The sequence below is a fragment of the Peromyscus leucopus genome, chromosome 4, assembly GCF_004664715.2.
Source record: "Peromyscus leucopus breed LL Stock chromosome 4, UCI_PerLeu_2.1, whole genome shotgun sequence".
Lineage (NCBI taxonomy): Eukaryota > Metazoa > Chordata > Mammalia > Rodentia > Cricetidae > Peromyscus > Peromyscus leucopus.
Window position 1 is genome coordinate 54,599,352 of NC_051066.1, and position 20,463 is coordinate 54,619,814.

General features: G+C 39.9%; 2 protein-coding genes across 8 annotated transcripts in view; both read right to left on the reverse strand.

Annotated features, from left to right (window-relative positions):
• The window catches only part of Znf385b (zinc finger protein 385B), a 392,624-nt gene that overhangs the window by 147,144 nt on the left and 225,017 nt on the right, over positions 1-20,463 (reverse strand). The window lies entirely within an intron of this gene.
• On the reverse strand, positions 3,983-9,117 carry LOC114703737 (60S ribosomal protein L30-like). The gene has a single exon (XM_028884609.2). It carries the CDS (start codon positions 4,382-4,384, stop codon positions 4,037-4,039), a length of 348 nt encoding a protein of 115 aa, XP_028740442.1. The 5' UTR covers positions 4,385-9,117; the 3' UTR covers positions 3,983-4,036.

Below are 20,463 nucleotides of genomic sequence, written 5' to 3' on the forward strand. Positions count from 1 at the left end.
TTGTGATACTCCCTTCTGCCACGTTTGAAAGCTACATCTTCTCTATGTGCTGGCTGTCTGGTTCTAGGTACACTTTAGGTCACACCAATTAAGAAAAGCATTATTTCACATGGGTGAAAGAGGGGTGCAAAGCCATGGCCGGGGTGTAGTGGGTTATATTAGAGGTGCAGGGAGGTGAAACTTCCCAGTGGAAACTGCAGCTGCCAGCAGCCTGGTTCTGTGAAAGAGCTTCAGGAAACTAAAAGCTTACAATTGTTTTTCAGCAATCTTAATTATTGTGCAAGGCATTTAATATATTCTGATAAATCCCTTCTTGAATTAGTAATGTAGATTTGTTCTCTGCAGCTGAACCCTGACCAGTATACTATTCTTAAAACCAGCGTAGCATATCTTTATACCACCAGCCAGCTCCCAAATAACAACATGGAGACTTCTTATTAATTATGAAAGCTTGGCCATTAGCTTGGGCTTATCCCACTAGCTCTTATGACTTAAATGAATCCATTTATATTAATCTACATTCTACCAGGTGGTATTACCTCTCTTCCATCTTGCACCTCCTATTTCCTCCCTGTGACTCCTTGCATCTCCTGCATGCCTAGATTCTTCTTCCTCTTTCTTTTCTCCCCTGGAAGTCCCACCTAAACCTCCTGCCTAGCTATTGAATATTTAGCTTTTTAGTACACCAATCACAGCAATACATTTTCACACAGTGTACAAATATCCCACAACAAACCAGAACACAACATTATGTGTTCCCTTATGAAAATTTCTTCTAAGAGTGTATTCTCCCCCACACTTTGTCCTATGACTTATCTTTCTCTAGTAGTTTAGCAAATTGTTAATGCATCAACCTAGCAACCCAATACAAGTCTCTCCTCCCTATGTCTCCTGTTGATCAGAAAGATACAAAAATGATTCAGGTTGGTATGCTCTGGAGCAGTCTTCTTGATATATTTTTCTCAAGAACTTTGTGAGTCTCCATGGAAGGCACAGTGATGCTTGGCAGTGCAGAGAGGTTGTGTCCAAATGTGGTTCTGAGGGAAGCCTTCTCTGTCTTTGCCTCTGGTTGAGCTGTCTAAAGGTCAAATTTCTGAGTTAGAATGAGATAACCTCTAATTTAAACAGGAAGGTCTTTGAGGCACACCTTTAATCCCTTATGATGAAACACTAGTCTTTTGAGCTTGACTTTCTTTTTTCTTTTAAATTTCAGCAAAGAGTTTCACAGCCACATCCTGTATACCTTTTCTTTCCATGTCATAATTTCATAAGCAGACTCTGTTCAGAATTATCTGAACAGTTTATCATCTAAATAGGCCGAGACTTAACTAAACAACCAAGCCCTAGTTCCTTTTTTGTTTAATGGCTTATTATGAATATCCGTCTTCTAACATTTCACTCAAAGCAGTAACAGAAACACCACACATTTTGCTTGGATGTTTCCTTTGCTAGATTCTCAATTCCTTCAAAAGTTCTGTCTTCCAAACCAACTCCAGTAGGCTTTTGGCCAAAGTGTAACAAGGATCTGCAAGCTTTCACTTCCCAACAAGACTAAGCTCTCAACAATGTACATATTTTTATTTTTACTGAGTCTGTTCAAATAAACTCAGCTTTTTCTATTGTGTTTCTCAAGATTCTAATAGGTTCTACTCAAATCCTAGTTCCCAAGCTCTTTCTCAACTAAGTTTTATTATGGCAGCACCCTACCCAATCTGTCACTTCAGAAAAGTGTTGCTGCCCGTAGTAGTTAACAACCATAATTAAAAATTTTTTATGGCTGGTTTAATGTCATCTTGTATTAAAAGGTCCAGTAACACCTTTAAACAGTTTCGTAGTACCTAATTAATGAAGCAAACACTACTTTGATGATTTTTACAATTTTTAGCCTGATATGATGCCAGTGATGAAAATGTCAAATGTATCATGTTGCAGTTATCTCCACAAACTCAAGAAATGATGTTGCCATCAGCCCTTCTATTCACTTTCTCTGTGGGCACCACAAAGATGGTTACCAGACAATTTATGCACTGAGATCATGGCAATTTTTAAAGAATACTATTGATACAAACTATTTCCTAATACCATCTACATGTACATTTTAATGTAACCTGGAAATTGTCAAGAGTCAAAAATACAGTATCTGTTATAGTGATGGAAAAAAAAAAGACTAGGTAATATTACTGCTTGCTCCATGGGCTTCTTCCCTTTAACTTCAACTTCAAGTTCTAAGTTGAAGCGACCAAGGACAAAAATTCACCACACACAAAGAGCTCCAAAAAGATTAATTCAACTGCTCACAATGTGAAGAAATAGAAATCTTCACTAGAATTCAAGATTGGAAAAAGAATGATTCCCATGTTAAAAAAAAAAAAAAAAGTCCAAGTTAGCAAAAAGAAACACCAATAGTTGCCATGGTAACCGCAATAGCTTCTGTGGCAACCTAGGCTGTGGTTAGTAAAGTCTGAATTCGATTCTTGAGGATGAAGACATAGTTAATAAATTCAAAATTTTGAGAACTCAAAACTACTTAGGCAATTTAAAACAATTTCAGGAGGAAGACATCTTTAAAATACAAGCAAACGTACTCATTCCATGAGCTTGTGTCTCCTCTGCAGTTAGTGGAGCAGTTGTTTGTACGATTTTTCAGATATACCCTGCCTCACAGTAAGAGCGAGAGTGGTGTGAAGGCTAACGCTGAATGCCAGCCTCATAGGATTTAGAATCACCTAGGAGACACACTTCTGCATGTGGCTGTGAGGGCTCTTCCAAAAAGGTTTAAAAAGGCCTACCCTGAAGACAGCAGCACTATCTCATGGGCTGAGGCCAGAAACTGAAGGAAAAGGAGAAAGCCAGCTCAACACCAGCTTTCGTCTTTCTCAACTGTGGAGACAATGTGACTGTCTACTTGACATTCCTGTTGCCCCTGATAGAGCTGCTCTGGCCAGCGGGCCTTTTCTGCCATGATGGACAGAAGCCACAACAAACCCTTCCTCCAATTTGTTTCTGTGAGGCATTTTGACAGAGCAATGGGAAATGTGACTAACTCCTGTGGGGTGTGCACTCTTCTTCCATGGTCAATGCTCACTGCTATTGCCTTTGGGACTTACTTTCCTTGTTCTGTCCTCTCCCTCGAAGGGCATGGTTCAAATGCGCTATATTTAGACTTACACATCTAAAACATGGGAGAGACTTTTTTCTATGTAAATCACTTAGTAGATATGACTATGTCACCAATGAAGTTATCACAGCCCAAATCTACAACGGTCTATGTGGTTACCTAAAGATGATACCCGTAGGAATCAGGGTATGCACACAAGGCGTAACAAAATAATGACTCTCATAGCACATTATCACAGTTTTGAACCTGATTCTGAAAACACCATCAAGCTATGATAAATAAAATTAATTCCATCATAGCAACTGTCAAAAATTTGGATGGCTTCTAATACCTAGAATGTTTAGTGTATTGAAAAATTAGCATTACTATTACTGTTCATCCTCTGAAAACAAAGGTATTGGTTTTCAAGGTTAAGGGACTTCATTTTGAAAGAAAAGGAATTTGTAGTTATTATTTACCTACATTTTGCTTCATTTTTAATTAACAAAGGAAACAAAATTGTATTGTGATACTTTGGTACTTGTATATAGTACATATTGTTTGAATCAAGTTCTTCTTGAACATTTACCATTTATTCATAGTAAAATTGCTCCATATTCTTTATCTGAGCTTTTTGAAATGTACAGTCAGTCCATCATCACTATTTATAGCCCTCCTGTTGCATAATAGCAGACCACTACTTCTTGCTCCTGTCTAACATGTTATTATTTTAATAAACACTGAGACACTTTGCTGTAAGAAAGAGACTTTTGTATTAAATGCTTTAGATATTAACAATGAAGAAAATGATGCCTAACTGAAGATATTGTGAAGAATTCTGTGTAGGAAAATATGGCTTTTAGTCCACATATAAGGAAAACATACTATTTTTTTTTAAGGAGCTCTGGTAAAGTTTTATTAAAGAAAAACTTTCCTGGTTTACTTTTCACCAGTCTGTTTTGGCATGCTTCTAATAATATCAGAATCACCTGGGTCAATGTTAGCCAGTGTGCATACTCCGTAGTATTTTCTACATGCTGTGCCCAATTCAATGTTATTGCCACTGTCATGATGAACACCAGTTTTAGCCAACATGGCATAGTATTCTATTTCAGATTTCCTCAAAGCTGGACAGTTGTTGGCAAGGATAACCAATTTCGCTTGGCCCTGTCTGATCATCTTCAGAGTCTGTTTGTACCCCAGCACGTACTTTCCACTTTTTATAACAAGTTGGAGCCTAGAGTTGATCGACTCCAGAGGCTTTTTTGTCTTCTTTGCGGCCACCATCTTCCTGCCTTAGGTGCGGGACAGCCCCCAATGAAGACCAGCTGCCAAGATGGCCGGGGAGCGAGAAAGGCAGAAAGCACGTTATTTGACACAGGTTGAAAATAACTGAGTAAAAGAGTGTTTGAATAACTGTACTATTAAATATTGTGCATTTGTATCTTAACAGATCACACATCTGAAGGAATGGGTAAGTAGACGTTTTCTGAGGAACAGATGGTATGTGAATTCATCAACAGATGGATTCACTGTTGGTGATACTTGTACTCGCTACACCATCTTTTCATGATCCACTTAACTAGTATACTTGGTTATGGTTCAACCAATACCCACTTTCCAGTTTTCAAAAGGGAAAGACTTGCTCACATGTTGACTGAGTCTCCAAATCAGAAGATCAAGCCCAAATATTCTGTTGCCAAAATCCATGATTTATCACCAACACACACAGTGCTACATTCGTGTTGATGGATAGTTCTTAAAATATAAAGATGGGCTGGAAAAGATGGCTTCCAGAAAAGGCATTTGCTGTCAGTCCTAAGTTTCATCTATAGAACCCACAAGATAGGTGAAAAGAACCAACTACTGCAACTTGTCTTCTGGCCTCCATATGATTGTTGTGGCATTTGTTTGTCCACATATATCACACACATGCATATAAAAATATTGACTTATAGGCTGGTAAACTTCCTGAGAAACCACAAACTATCATGACAAGTAAGAGTAGTTCATTGCTTAGTTTCAACTGGTTGCCAAAATTTCTCAGTCTATACTGAGAAATCCTCAACTCTTAATATTTCTCTAAAATAACTTTTAAAATATCAATACTTTTAAATAATTTTACACAGAAGTCTTTTCTCTCTGTGCTTCCTGTCAGTTGAAGTAGCTCCACTGAAGGGGAGCTTATAATATTAGCAACCGTATTCTCCCCAAAGTGGATACCCTAAAAAACATCCTGAATGAAAAAAGCCTATCCTAAGTATTTCTTCAACCACTAACAAGCTGACCAGTTAAGGCTAAATCAAAGAAGGGGTTGTATAGACAAGAAGCAGGGGATTCAAACCATCTACTGAACATTTCAAGTGGCCTAATCAGTGAAAAATGACTGTGGGAGGAGATGATGGTGGTTCAGGAGGGCAGTCCTCCTGTGCTGATGGGTAAACACTTCCCCAGCATGTTGAGCTGTGAGGTGAGCCCTGTGTGCTCTGTCCTGACGGGTTCCTGACAGTCCCCCAGCTGTCCTGACAATCTGGCTATGCTGCTGGGAATAAGCAACACCGGAGGCACCAGCAACTGCATCTACTAGTCTTTTTTTTTTTTTTTCCTTACCAGCACTGAGGACTGAATTCAGTGCTTTGCACATGCCAGACACGCTTGCTCAGAGGTATAACCACAGCGTCCTCTGAATGTAGAGATGAAGCATCACTAAGTTGCTCAAGCTAACTTTGAACTCACTAAGTAGGATTATAGGTGCCACCATGCCTGCTGCTCACCTGTCTTCAGCCCGTATTTTTCACGCTAACTGCTCACCAGTCTCCTGCTAAACTTTAAAGGGTAACAGCTCTAAGTGGAATGTGAGACTGAGTCCTCATTTATGCTCATCTTCCAGCCCAGCCTAGCTAGAGTGACCTCAGTTAGTGTAGGCCTTGTCTCCCATCATATGAGTTATGTAATAAAAGACCCAAACTTAATTCCAAAAACCAACTCAATAACCAAAGTAACTCAAGTGTTGGGAACTAAAGCTCGTGCTTGAAAAAGTATAGAATTTCCTTGTAATATCAACTACTAAAGAAAGTCTTGCACTTTGACTGAAAAACTACAAATGCAAATTGGAAGGTAAGTTTAACAATAAGGTGAATTATTTCTGCTGGCAGTTCAACAGGAGGAAAGCCATTAATACTTTAATCAGAGCCACAAAGCCTCAGAAAGGATTACTACAGATTAGAAAATACTTCCCTAAATATGAAAATCTGGGGAGGGTAGCATGTATATCGTTCTATATCTTGTCAGGTCAAATAATTTCACTCCCAAATCTCTGGACAGGCAGGCTCTTTTATATAGAAAGATTAATTACTGTAATTCCTCACTATTGCTTCTACAAGGAGCATAGCCATTTGAGTTGATTGACAGGTGGGAAGCACCTATCTTGCCTGTCTTTTCTCTATAGGGCTACTGTTTACACATCTGTTTTTACTACATCAAGCTTCTTGAAGCAAGAACCCATCCTATATGAGGCACTTTCCTCCCTCACCACAGATACCAGCTCATGGTGTGTGCCTAACAAAAGACCTCAGAATCCTATCACTCTGCAGCAGTTTTCCATTTAGGAAAAACATTTCCAGCTCCCACTTTTCTACGTAATGGCAGCTTTTAGACTCCCTCTGGGGAAGGAGGTGATGAAGGGCAGCTGAGTTTCTCCGAAGTTTTAGGAATTCATGGGGAGAGAACAGAAAGAGAAGGAGAAAGCAGCATTATAAATATGTTGGCTGTTTCATTCTTGGATGAATGAAGACATATAATCCACTTGGGTCCCTTAGTCAGCACCATTTTCTTTGAATATAAAATGTATGTTCTGCAAACCTTTAAAACACATTAGAGACCTTGAGTGTATTTCTTCAGCAGTGTCTGGAGCTGCACTTCGTGCTAGGGATGCTGTCAGCTCCCTTGATGGCTTTATGCCGAGGGGGAGTAAGGGATTGGTGCTGCATGAGCAAGAGTAAGAAAGTCTGAAGCTCATAATAAAAATCCTGAAAAAAAAATCTCAAAGCAGTAAGATATTTATTTATGTATAAACTTAATTATAACCTACGATTGCTACTTCTATTCCTTTTGAAACTAGATAACAGACATGGAACAGGCACATTTTTTATAATAGCAAATAAATTATAAACTATGACAACAGTTGTTAAGTTTTGTATTGCCGATTGAACTTGGGTCACAGCCGTGCCCATGTCTATGTTCTCCATTACTTGGAACTGTTTGCAGTTATTGCAGTACACCTATCACAAATATTTCCCGAGATGAACAGCTACACCATCCCTGAATAACAGACTTGTCAATCCTATTACACATAATCAAAAGAAAAAGCCTCAGATTTAACATCCTTCATCTCCCCCTGATTAAAGCTGCAATCTCCTAGACTACCTTATAGTATTAGAGCCAAAGACACAACCAAAATACACCATGTACACTTTTTTCTCAGTGCCAGTGATGGGACCTGGGTCTATTTTGTATGTGCTGTGTTGTGTGTGAATGTTTTGTGCTAGCTGTGTGAGGAATGTACATGTTAGTGTGAGTGTGCATGCACATACCTTCTTTTGGAGGTCAGAGGTCAAGTGTCTTCTTTGATCTCTCTCTACTTTATTTCTTAAGAGAGTTTCTCAATGAACCCAAAGCTCATTGATATGACTCGTCCAGCTTGTCTCAGCCACCCCCAATGTTGGGGTTACAGATCTGTGCAGCTACCCACGTTCACTTTTTTTTTTTCTTTCACACACCTTTTAACATGAGTTTTGAGGATGCAAACTTAGGTCTTCATGTTTGTGTTGGTGGCACTTTGCCCATGCAGTCATTCCCCAACCCAGGCTGTTGTATCTAATAAGCAATGCTTTCATTTTTTTCTCTGGAACAGTTACACATTATAAATATCTACTCAGCAAACCACCTAAGGATGACAAACTGGAGTTGTATTTGTGAATATGATCATTTATTCTCCTAATGTCCCATCGAGCTATAAATGACTTAATCATTTTTGCTTCTTACAATGGTAACTACCCTGTAAAATTTCAAGAGAAAACAGCTCATACATTGTCAGCAAATAAGATTGGGGGAAACCAAAATGCTTTTCCAAAGGAATACTAGTTTTTAAAATGAAAGTTAGCATAATCCAAATGTTACAATCCTGATACTTGATCATAAACTAAATATTTGAAAAGTTTGTGCATTGCCTCAAGCATAGCTTAATCAAGCAGTAATTCATTAAAGAGATGTATTTGAGAATGCATTTTTCATGTTAATTAGTATCTTTAAAATTCTTTTTGGGCAAAGATGCTAGCATCTTCCTTAAATACCTTTTAAAGATCAACACGATGCCATAGGCATCTTCAAAGCATTTTGAAAGGGAATGATGTGATTCTCCCCATTAAATCGCCTTCCTTGTGGAATTGTAGCACTCTGAAACTGATTTAGAACGGAACTAAGTATATTTTCAGTGCAAAAAAGAGAAAAACTGGCATTGGTATTGAAGTAAGACAAACATAGACTCATCTTGATGTCCTTAGGGATATTGATGAATCTCAGCCACAACCTGCTCAGCTGGAGAGTCAGGACTGTGGTGCCGGCAGCCCACCTACAAAGATCTGTGCTGAGAACTAAGAGAGATGACATGCTCTCAGTCCTCAGCCGGACTTAGCAGAGCACCCACCCTGGGTATTTGTTAGCTGTTTTAGTTAGGTGACTTTCCAAGGCAGCTGAAAATACCAATTTGGTTAAGAACACAAGGAGTAAAGTCTTGGTGTTCTGAAGAGGAGTTTCTGGATTCTCATTTTTCTTTTGGCAACACTGGAGACTGAATCTAGAGCCTGGATCTTGCCAAGCAAGCACTCCAGTGGATCTTGGTAGGCAAGCACTCCAGTGCGATGCTAAAAATGTTCTCAGAAGCTCTATTTCCATTTATTTGAAATTTCGAACAAGGTTATACTAAGTTGCCCAGGCAGGCCTTGACCTTGGAATTCTCATGCCTCAGCTTCCTGAGTAGCTGAAATTATAAGCCTACACCACCAAGCCTGACTCATTTTGTAAAAGAAATTCTTTTTTTTCATTTGAACACTGAGGCAAATGGAGTAACATCTTAAAACCGTATGTTCGAATTATTTAACTTTCTCTGAATCACAGGAAGGCAGGCACAGTCATCCTGCAATTTTATGATTCTTATAGTACTCAAGAGTGCCAGCTCCTTTTTATCTTATGTGACAGTAGCGACAGTTCTATGAGGGAGGTCAAATAAACGCTTGGTTTCTCCACTTAGCCCCTCATGAAGTCAGGTGGCAGCTGGGGGGGGGAGGGGTGGCCACTGACATAGCCATACTCCCTTCCTCTGAGCCCAGCACATATACTTCCATGTACACAGCTCATGTGTATGCTTTTGTATTGCCACAATTCTGACCTTACGGGGTGAGTAAAACATATGCTGCATTATTCACAACTACTCTTTCTATTCTAGTTGATTTAATGGGAAATAAGTGAAAAATATCTCCATCCAGCAATGCTTTAGGACAGTGGTTCTCAACCTTCCTAACGCCGTGACCCTTTAATTTAGTTGTTCTTGTTGTGGTGACCCCCAACCATAAAATTATTCTGTTGCTACTTCATAACTGCAATTTGGCTACTGTTATGAATCGTAATGTAAATATCGGACATGCAAAGTATCTGATTTTGAGGCGGTCATGCCTCACAGGTTGAGAACCGCTGCTTTCGAACATTTTCCCAATAACGTTCCCTAAAGATTAATGCTGCACTCAATCCCATGGGAAGTATCAACCAGCTGGCAGAGATGTGGACAATTTTCCAAAAGAAAAGACGATAAAGGAAGCCTAGAGTACAGGGAAGGGTATTAGGAAAAAAGATATAAGTGCTTTTAAAAAGTGCTTTCCTATGAGATGGCTTATGGTAAACAGAAGGAATGCCAGGAAGAGGGAGAAAGGATAAGAAATAAGCATAAAAAATTCTGTTCTATTCATCCTGATAAAACAGCCAACCTATTTTCCAGAACTTCAGAGTCAGTTGATAAGAGAAAAGGTCTATTTGGAAGCCAGAATTTCTACCAACAGTTCCAATAATATGAAGATATTTATGTTGGTACCTTTTGACTCTTTTTATCACATAAAACAAATGAAAACTATTCCTGGGGCTTAATATTTTTCCCAAAGTAAATGCTTTTGTATATTGTAAATGTTCAAAATTATATAATATATACAATAATGCAATATATATATATAATATATACAATAATGCAATATATATATTAATTTGTTCCAAAGTAAAACTACAAGACTGCTTTTGAGGAAACATGCTTATAAATACTATCCTTATTAAAGTTTTGAGCTGGGGTAATGTCACAAACGCTATATTCAATGCTATATTCTAGCATTTAAAAATTCAAAATACCTCCGTGCTTACACATGCCTCTTCAGCTCAGCCTGAAACCACTTTATATTCTGCAGCACAGGGAAAGTTAATGTCTTCTTTTCAAGCAAGGCACATAATTGAGGAGTAATTTGTTTACCCAGTTGCATGTTTTAAGACATTCTTAGAGGTGCTTGTTTTTGTTTGTTTGTTAGTTTGTTTCTGGCTGTGTATCTACTGTCCAACGACGCCATATCTCTTACACGACAGTCTCTGTGCCTATCTCAAGGGTTTGGGGTGCTCAAGGGAAGTGTTTCTAATGTATACAGTATGAGTGCACAGCGATATGTTAGAAAATACTAAATGCTAATAACAGAGTTTTTGTAAACATATTTTAATTTTGCCACATCATCATTCGCTTTTAGGCTGAATATGAACAGTTTATGATTTTTTTTTTGCAGGATGTTTACTGTCTGATTAAAACAGTGCAGACAGACTCACTGTTTGCTGTGCTATTTCATCTATGTTATACTTCCTTGTTTATACACCAAATCATCTACGAATGTGAGGAATGTCTCTTTTAAATGTTCAAATTCCTGAAAATTATATTGGAAATATCAATTGTTAATATTTGAAAACATTATATACTTGTAGGGTTATAAGAGTATTCATAGATAGTCAGTTACAAAAGTGAGACCCCCAATAGCATGTCACTTCCGTTGGGTCGTCAAATATTATAGTTACAGCTCACCGACACGGTGACAGCATGTCTCAACATACATATTATATGTGCAGTGACAGTTACCTATCTGAGTAATTAATTATTGAGGGATTTGGTTTAATGTGAAAAGTGAATGATCAGGACTAATGGATATTTGTCCCTAAGATGCACTTATTTTCATAAAATATTAGAAGTGTTCAATAATTCCAGAGAAGATAAAAGGCCACTAGCTAATTCTTATCTTCAAGTATAGTCTTCCCGGGTAAACTAACAGGTTTTAACTTATCACATATTAATGTTACTGAGGTGTAGGGCCTCTAGTAGCTCAAATCAAGACAACAGACCCACCTTCAGACCCATGAAATCTTCAGGAGGAATGTTAATATCTATGTGAGGAATAATTATCAGTGCCAATGAAACTACCTTGGGAAATAAGTGCCCATTATCATGTTAATCCAAGTAGAGATTACTATCATTTTTATAATAGCATAATAAGTTGAGTATTTACTAACAAAACATTCACTGAAGTTCACTGGCCATGTCGGTCAGCATTCATGCAATATCCCTTCTAGCGTTAGCTGGAGACATGGTCAGCTACTGAAGAGCAAGGTACGGGTGGGGTTCATAGGTTAAGATTGCAATTTCAAGCAGAATTTGGAAAAGACAAACTTTTTTCAGAGCACAATAAACACGTTTGAGTACCCATGTCTCCAAGGACCTCCTTAAGGGTCTAGAGCTCAGGGCTGATGTTGTGAAGACCATCTAGCACAGTGGGCATGTGAGCTTACACACACATGAGAGGCCTCCAGAGGCACCTGGTAGGACTGTGCTGTCCTCAGAAAGCAGCTTCTGCCTTTTCTCTCTTCACATATTTCATTTCTTTTGCTCTGGGAGAAATGGGGCTCTTATGGGAGGCTAGCTCCCACCTTTTAAAGGGTTCCTATGAGGAGGAGAGAGGAATAAGAAACTTTTAGATAGAAAGATAGTGGAGGGGAGACAGACAGAAACACAGGATAGCTTTGGGAGAGCCTGGATCAAATCCACTGGCCCCTTCTGTCTCTTCAAAAGGGGTTTTTATAATAATGCCAAAGAGAGGGGCAAAAGACCTCCCCTTGAAAGACCAAAGCATACCACACAGCCAAGTGCAGACCCTTCTAAACACCTGGTAACCATGCCCATGGTCCAGTCATTCCCCTATGCAGACCTGCTGGTAAAGCAAGCTCAGCTCTCACTAGGAAACCTCTGTGCATCTCCGCAGGCTCTCTCTGTTTTCAGTTGTGGAAATCCTGAGTTTTCCAAACTCTAGAGTGTAGAAGTAACCATCTTATTCAAGAAGAAACACAGAACCAATGCAAAGATGAAAGCCCAAGAGGTCAGAGCTAAGAGCCTTACCCTTCACTCTTGGCTAAGGGGAAGTGTTGTGGGATGGTCTGTATGTCAAATGCTCTGATGGTCAATAAATAACCACTTATTGGCCAGTGGCCAGGCAGGAAATATAGGCGGGACTAACAGAGAGGAGAATTGAGAGAACAGGAAGGTAGGAGGAGAGACTGCCAGCCACCGCCATGACAAGCAGCATGTGAAGATGCTGGTAAGCCACGAGCCATGTGGCAAGGTATAGATTTATAGAAATGGATTAATTTAAGCTATAAGAACAGTTAGGAAGAAGCCTGCCACAGTCATACAGTTTGTAAGCAATATAAGTCTCTGAGTTTACTTGGTTGGGTCTGAGCAGCTGTGGGACTGGTGGGTGACAGAGATTTGTCCTGACTGTGGGCAAGGCAGGAAAACTCCAGCTACACTAGAGGTTAGGGAGATATACTGTCTATAAATATGCAGATGGTTTAAAATTCAATGGCTGCATGTCTTCCTGGTTCTTACTTGTTGTGTTTGAAAAGACTTTCCTCAACAAAACAGACACTTTTATAGAAATAAGTGAAGAATTTTTCATTTTAAGAGCAGCAGAGCTTTATGAGGGATTTTTTTTTAATGATGTGTGGAATGGTAAAAATGAAAAGCTATATTCCCCTTACTTGGGGATAGCTCCTCAGGACAGGTATTTTCCCATTTCATAATCTTGCAGGACTCCATGGTGGGTGAAATCTGTGTAGTTTGAGTCAGTTTTTCTCACATGAGTGACACCCTTGGGAGAATGGGTACCAGCATCTCCTAGGTCTGGATTCCCTCATTCTCTGGTATCACTGATGTTGCCTATACTTTGCCTACTAGTTTACTGACCTAGATTATTTGGTTAATCATGGACCTCATTTCTAGTTTGTGCAATGGCACAAATATGGTGTGATGCTATCAAAGCACATGCAGTGTGATTTGGGCTAGTACACTGTGGGGACAGGGATGAGCCCTGTTCCACATACTAACCCACAGATACTTGCTCAGCAATGTTCATGATTGCTGTATTTATAATAGACAGGGAATGGAAACAACCTTAATTTTCTTTCAACAGATAAATGGGTAATGAAAATGTGATACATACACAATGGGATATCATTCAGCTGAGGAGGAAAGTGAATTTTGCAGATGAATTGATAGAACCAGAAAAGATTATATTGAGTGGGGTGGCCCAGACCCAGAAAGACAAATGACACGTGTTCTCTCTCATCTGTGGTTCCTAATTCCAAATCCTCAGGTATGAATAAACAACATGGAATAGCCACAGGAATCAAGAAAGTATAAAGGGACCATAGGTGGTGGTGAGGGGGGAATAGCAGGATCCAGGTAATAGGAAGTGGGTAGGTAATGGGAGGTGGCTGCAACTGGGTAGAGGGATGAGGGTCAATACAAAAGGAGGAGGGACAAGAGACAAATGACGCTAAGGTTGATTGACAAAACTCAATGAATCATATTACTTTATTTTTACCTAAACGTTTACACTATTATATATAGAAAGATAGCTGGCGATGCAGATATATGTAATATATCTTAAAGGAAGTCAAGCCACTTGGGCTGACCATGCTCCCCACAAGAACCACAGACTAACAAAAACCCTAGTACCATGCACAAGAGCCCTCCTTTGGAAAGGTTGGTCAAGGTAGTCCAAGTGACTCCCCAAACAATACAGATTATCAATGTAGTCCTTGGTTGCCTCTCAGGGGTTGAGGGTGTGTCCCTATTGCTGAAGACACCATACACTTAGGACACGGGACTCAGATGATTTGAGCTGTATCTGACCTGAAAGTCTCTTCCCTGTGGTCTAGCTTCCATGGTTCCAGAAAGTAGAATGCAAGCTGCCAAGGGACACAACTAAACAGCTGTAACACCTATGAACCATGACAATGACCAGCATGGAAAAATATGCACAAAGAGGTAATAAGAGGTACTCGAATGTCTGTGGCAGCCAACAGCTATCTAATTGGACTTAAGGCCCACTCAATGGGAGGACCTTAGAAAAGACTCTCCTGCCACTACTTTGCTAGACCAGCATAATTCAGTACTACATTCTAAATCTTATTCTAATACCCACAGATAGGTGGAGTAGCTACATCTTCATCATTGATGAAAAGCTACCCTTCATCAAAGATGGCTCATTTTACAGTAAAGAGAGACACCACGGAAAGCCACAACTAGACACAATGCAGAGATCAATACATCTTGTGGAGCCCAGCTCCAGTGGATACATCTGCATCACAGCTCCTGCATCTCTGGCTTAGACAACACTGTGGAAAAGGGATTGAAAAGATTGTCAGAGCCAGAGCCTCAGAAGTCTCCCATGAAACAATGTCTCCCGGAAATGACAGCACAAACAAGGCTTGAACCATGGCAATATCAATGGACATGTTAACATGGAAGGGGGAAAACTTTTCGGGGGTCACACCTCTAAACAAAGAACTACAGGCAAATCATGATTCGTGGGAGAATAGTCCCCCAAGGGTGAGCCCCTTTATTGGTTGTCCAGTGCAGAGTGGTCAGCCTGGAAATCATACAAACACACACATACCAAAAATGGGCTCAGCAGGTGTTTTTTATATGAAACGGTGCACACAATACACATATACGTATGGAACAAAATAATCACAGAAAAAGAGGCTATTGAATTGAGAGCAAGGGGGCATGAGAAGGGTTTAAAGGAGGGCAGCTGGGAGAGGCTGGAAGGAGCAAAGGGGAAACCTCCTTCTCACTACTTCTCCCAGACCCATCCTTACCTCCCCCGCTAAACTTCCTGTCTTTTTTGTTTGTTTGTTTCCAAGGATCCACTGAGCACAATTTGTGCCGTCAGTATATATGGGCATGAGGCCATCCACTGGAACACTGACATCCTTTAAAAAAATGCCTGACACCCCTTCTCCCAGAAGTCAGCAGTTATCCATAGCTCCTCAGTTAGGGGGATGCTCTCCCTTCTAGAATGTCGACTGGCTTGGCCCTGTGCAGCACCCACAAGTGCTGCGAGTTCATGAAGGCTCCAGCCCTGCCATTTCCAAAGGGTGCCACTTGGCTCTGGTTTCCCCCCTGAGCTGATACCACTTCTGTGATTGCCTGTGACCTTTGTGAATGTGGGTGGCAGAGCGGGGGGGGGGGGGGGGAGATATCGCTGAGCACCTGTCTCAGGGTTTTTATTGCTGTGAAGAGACTCAATGACCACGGGCACCTCTCATAAGGAAAACATTTAATTGGGGTGTCTCGCTTACAGTTTCAGAGGTTCAGTTCATGATCATTATTGCAGGGAGCATGCATGGCAGCCTGCAGGCAGACATGGTGCTGGAGGAGCTGAGAGTCCTATGTCTTGCAGGCAACAGGAAGTTGACTGGTAGTCACACTAAGGGAAGCTTGAGCAAAAGAGACCTCACAGTCTACCCCCATAGCGACACACTTCCTCTAACAAAGCCATACCTCCTAACAGTGTCACTCCCTTTTTCTTTCAAACTACCACAGCACCCCACTAATACTTTATTTGCTGCACTCTGACCAGTTTTGAGGTTCTGGGTGAACTACTACTGTCCACTTCATAAAGAAACTTCTCTGATGGAAATTCCATTTCTAAGCACTAATAAGCCTTGACACAGCAAAGTTCTCTATGTGATCTTAGTAAAAAGATAGGTATTTCATTATAGCAGGGTTTTGGAATGTCAAAATAAGAAACATTTGATCACCATTTTAAGCTCTTTAAGGGTCAAGACTGGTGTGTGTATGCATATCTGCATTTTCCATGGCTCTAACCACCCTAAGTCAGCAATAATGTTTGGAATGTTGGGATGTCTCAATAGACTGCTAATTGATTAATAAATTCTCCAAGAATTCTAATTCTCCTAGAACTTCACTCATTCCTGCTCATAATGAAAATTCTTAAACTTAATACATTTTTTTTCCTAGATAAAGCACCTTGTGTCTAATGGGTGTTTCTAGTGAATGTAAAGTATGCTATATATTACCACAGCATGTAGGAGATAAAACTTCAAGCCATCAAAATGGTAAAGCTGCATTGTAGGAAGTGGCTGATTGAGCTAGCTAAAGTCCTTGACCACAGAAGTGAGACTCCTCTGCTTTGGAAAGCTCCTGTCTTCTGCCAGGTACCAGAGGCCACAAAGAAGTGTGCTTATGATCCATTATGTTGGTGCCACCTCATGTTTACTCACCCAGAATCTCACTTTTTATATAATATCTTTTATTGTAAGGGTAAATGGCAGTTTTCCACTGAATTTTAAAATAGTGCATCATGCATAATTCATAAAAACTGCCAGTGGCATCAACATCCTCCTGTAGAATTTGTCCCACTTAAGAAATGTCACATATTCATTTGACTTTGGTGATAGATGCCATGCCTCGGATTGGATATAACTGGCCTTATCCTGCTGTCCCTTCTTCCACTGCTACCAACCCTCATTTGGACATTCTAGATATGTGGGCAACAGTGTCAACAGCTTTTCTTTTCTTTCTTTCTTCTTTTTGTTATACTTTAACTGTTGTCATAGAGACATGGAGACAGCTGAACAGAGGTTTTATATATGGATTTCCTTACAAAGGGGTAAAGCCAGCTATGCTACCATATGTCACTGAATTTGGTTCTATAGGGTTGCATCAAGGTCATGTTCCTGCACTTGAACTTTAAGGGGATTTCCAAAGACTAGAAAAAACTTCTGCCAAGAACTGTCCTTTGAAGGACTGTTACAGTGGTCCTTTAAGTTTGGTCCATGGACTTGATGTTTCAACATTACTTGGGAATGTGTTAAACATAAAAATTCTTGAACTCCTTCCCAGGTCTGATGAATCAAAAAAAAAATCTATGGTGTATGCTTTATCAAGTCATCCAAAATGACTTCATATTAGTATTTGAAAACCTTTTCTCCACAGATATCAAGGTATTTCAGAACCAGAGATAAATGGAAGATGGGATGATCTGAGTATATTTGTATAACCTTTATTTTTTACATATTCTTTGAATATTATGAGTTGGAAGCAATGACCATATATTACTTTTTTTAAGAGCCTTTTTAATATGTGTTATAGAACAATATAAGGAGATTCTGGAATACATTATTTCCTAAATACATCTCACAGTGTGACCTGGGTTGGCCAAGCTGAGCTAAAGTGGGAGCCCATATGTGGTAGTATAAATAGGTATGGCCCCCATAGACTCATGAGTTTGAATGCTTGGCCCATAGGAGTAGCACTATTAGGAGGTATGGCTTTGGTGGACTGGGTGTGACCTTCTTGGAGGAAATGTGTCACTGTGGAGGTAAGCTTTGTGGTCTCATACATGCTCAAGCCACACTCAGTGTGAGAGTTCCCTTCCTGTTGCCTGTGGATCAAGATGTAGAACTCTCAGCTCCTTGTCAAGCATCACGTCTGCCTCCATGCTTCTTATCATGATGATAACAGACTGAACCTCTGAAACAGTAAGCTAGTCCCAATTAAATGTTTTCCTTTATAAAGGTTGCTGTGGTCGTGGTGTCTCTTCACAACAACAGAATCTAGAATCCCTAACTAAGATAATGCATGATAATTCTGACTATTCCAATGCATTTGGGCATGGGTTATTTTCTTCCAAACTGTAACTTTAGACCAGGAACTTAGGGAGAACAGTTAGTGAATATCTACATTACTTTTACAATAAAAATAATTAAAGGTTATTACTTTTACAATAAAAATAATTAAAGGTTATTATTAAAGAAGGAGGATAGTATGAAAATTAGTATAAAGTCATCCCTCAAGAAATTTATGTTTTGATTTTTATAGGCAGTAGAGGAGAAAAAAAGAGTTCAGAATCTGTTGTAAGACAGCTTGGCCACTTTCTTCTTAAGCATATCAGTTCCCTCCTTCCTTAAGCAGAGATAATAGTAATAGTGTCCATTTCATGGGGCTGTTGTGAAAACCAAATGAGAATACTTAAAATAGCTCTTAGCACATAAAGAGAATTCCAGACTCTAATACAAGGCAAATAGGACACTTCTGAGTCTCTAGTTAAGGGTTTATTTTTAAAACATGATTCGTGGATGTGGGCATCTGGGACAAGGAGCAGAGTTAGCAGTGCTGTGCCCAACACATCCAGTGGTACTTCTGCAGCTGCTGTTTGTAGATCCAGAGCACAGCGCTAGTTTTTCTTGGCTTTTTTCCCCCTTGTTTGGTTCTATATTTCATTAGAACATTAAAAGAACTGAGAAAACAAAGTTTAGGGGACAGACAACTTTCTAGAGTATATTACTGAAAACAAGCTCCTCCAGGCAGTATGTTCTGCTGCTTTGTTTTCCAGATTTTTGACATGAATGTGTGTAACCTGGAGGTTCTGCTACAGTTCAGGTGGGTCCTACTTCAGAGTTTATAGTTCAGCAGACTAAGGATGAGGCCAGAGAAGTGGTAGTATGCATATGAAAATCTCCCAAAGACTCATGGTCCCTAGTCCATTTATGCTAGTGGGAGTTCATGGAATCTTTGAGAGGCATGGCCTAGAGGAAGGGAGTTAGGCCCCTGGTACAAGTCCTTAAAAGGGATTGGGAACTTGGTCCCTGACCTTTGCTTCCCAATAAACATGAAGGGAAGGGACCTTCTTTGCCACATGTCTTCCCCAGGACATATGGAGCCACTACAGAGTCAAAGCAATAGGATCAAGTAACCATAGACCAATCCTTTTGAAACTGAGAGCCCAAATACACCTTTCCCTTGTGAAGTTGATTATCCAGGTATTTTGTTGCCACAATATAAAATTAGCATACTCCTTAAAAGAATCTATTCATGAGTATCTTGCAAATGTGGTCCTTCCTAACTATGCTCGAAGTCTTGGAAAGCAGATGTTGTTTTCTGCAGTCTCTTGCTTGCCTCTAATCTTTCCTCTGTTCTCCCTGTATATTGTGTCATATTCAGACTTTCTCATTTCAGTCTGAGAAAGAAAATATAACCTTACTCATTAACTGCCAGAACCCTATCAGAAAGATACATTTTAATCCTTACCTCAGAGAGGTTATCAATTTCACCAGTGATTAGAATTTCAGCAGTGAAACCTAAAATTTAATTTTATTGGCTCTATCTCCAAATTCTGGCCTATTGATGAATGCCATTCCATTCCCTGACTGTCTGTCCCTATAACTTCCTTCAGAAGTAAAAACCACAATTTATAGCTTCTTTAGTTTTATTTTTTCCCCCCTGTTTCCTGGCATTATAGTTCCAAGGCTTATGCATCATTTTCCTCTCTCTTACTGTGACTTTCCTCCCTACAGTATGAGATTCTGGAGGAGTCCAGCCCTGATGACAGTGCCTCCTGTCAATGTCTGAGCTTCTTGGTGTAGGCTTCTTCTGGTCATCAGTGAGTGGGACCCAAGGGGGCAAGAAAGCTACAAAGTGGGATTCCTTTCTTTGTCCAGGTTAGAAAGCCCACAGCTCCACTGCCAGCAGTGAAAAGATGCCTTCAGCTCCAGTGGTCCCCAGATCAAAAACTCCTTGTTCTTCTACTTGGAATAGATACAGTCACTATGCTTAGGAGGGGAGAACAGCCACGGGTGGAGTAGCTTTTGTTTTGCTTCAACTTTTGCTTTTATGCTCAGAGAATATAATGTAACTACTATTAAACAACAGCTGCTCTGTTTACTAAAACAAAATTATAAAACATGAGATATATGAACTAGATGACTGGGTCCCCAAGTTTAAAAAAGTACCTGCAAGCACAAATTATCACCTCACACTCATAATTACCACAGTAATTCAAGCATGGAATACAAGCCAAATGATTCAGGCCAGCAGGTTAGAGTCTCCCGCTGTGCTGGAGAATGTTTCAGGTGCTTTGCACCATTTCATTGCT

Coding starts and splice junctions, on each gene's coding strand:
- LOC114703737 (XM_028884609.2), bottom strand. CDS start 4,384: ATGGTGGCCGCAAAGAAGACAAAAAAGCCTCTGGAGTCGATCAACTCT.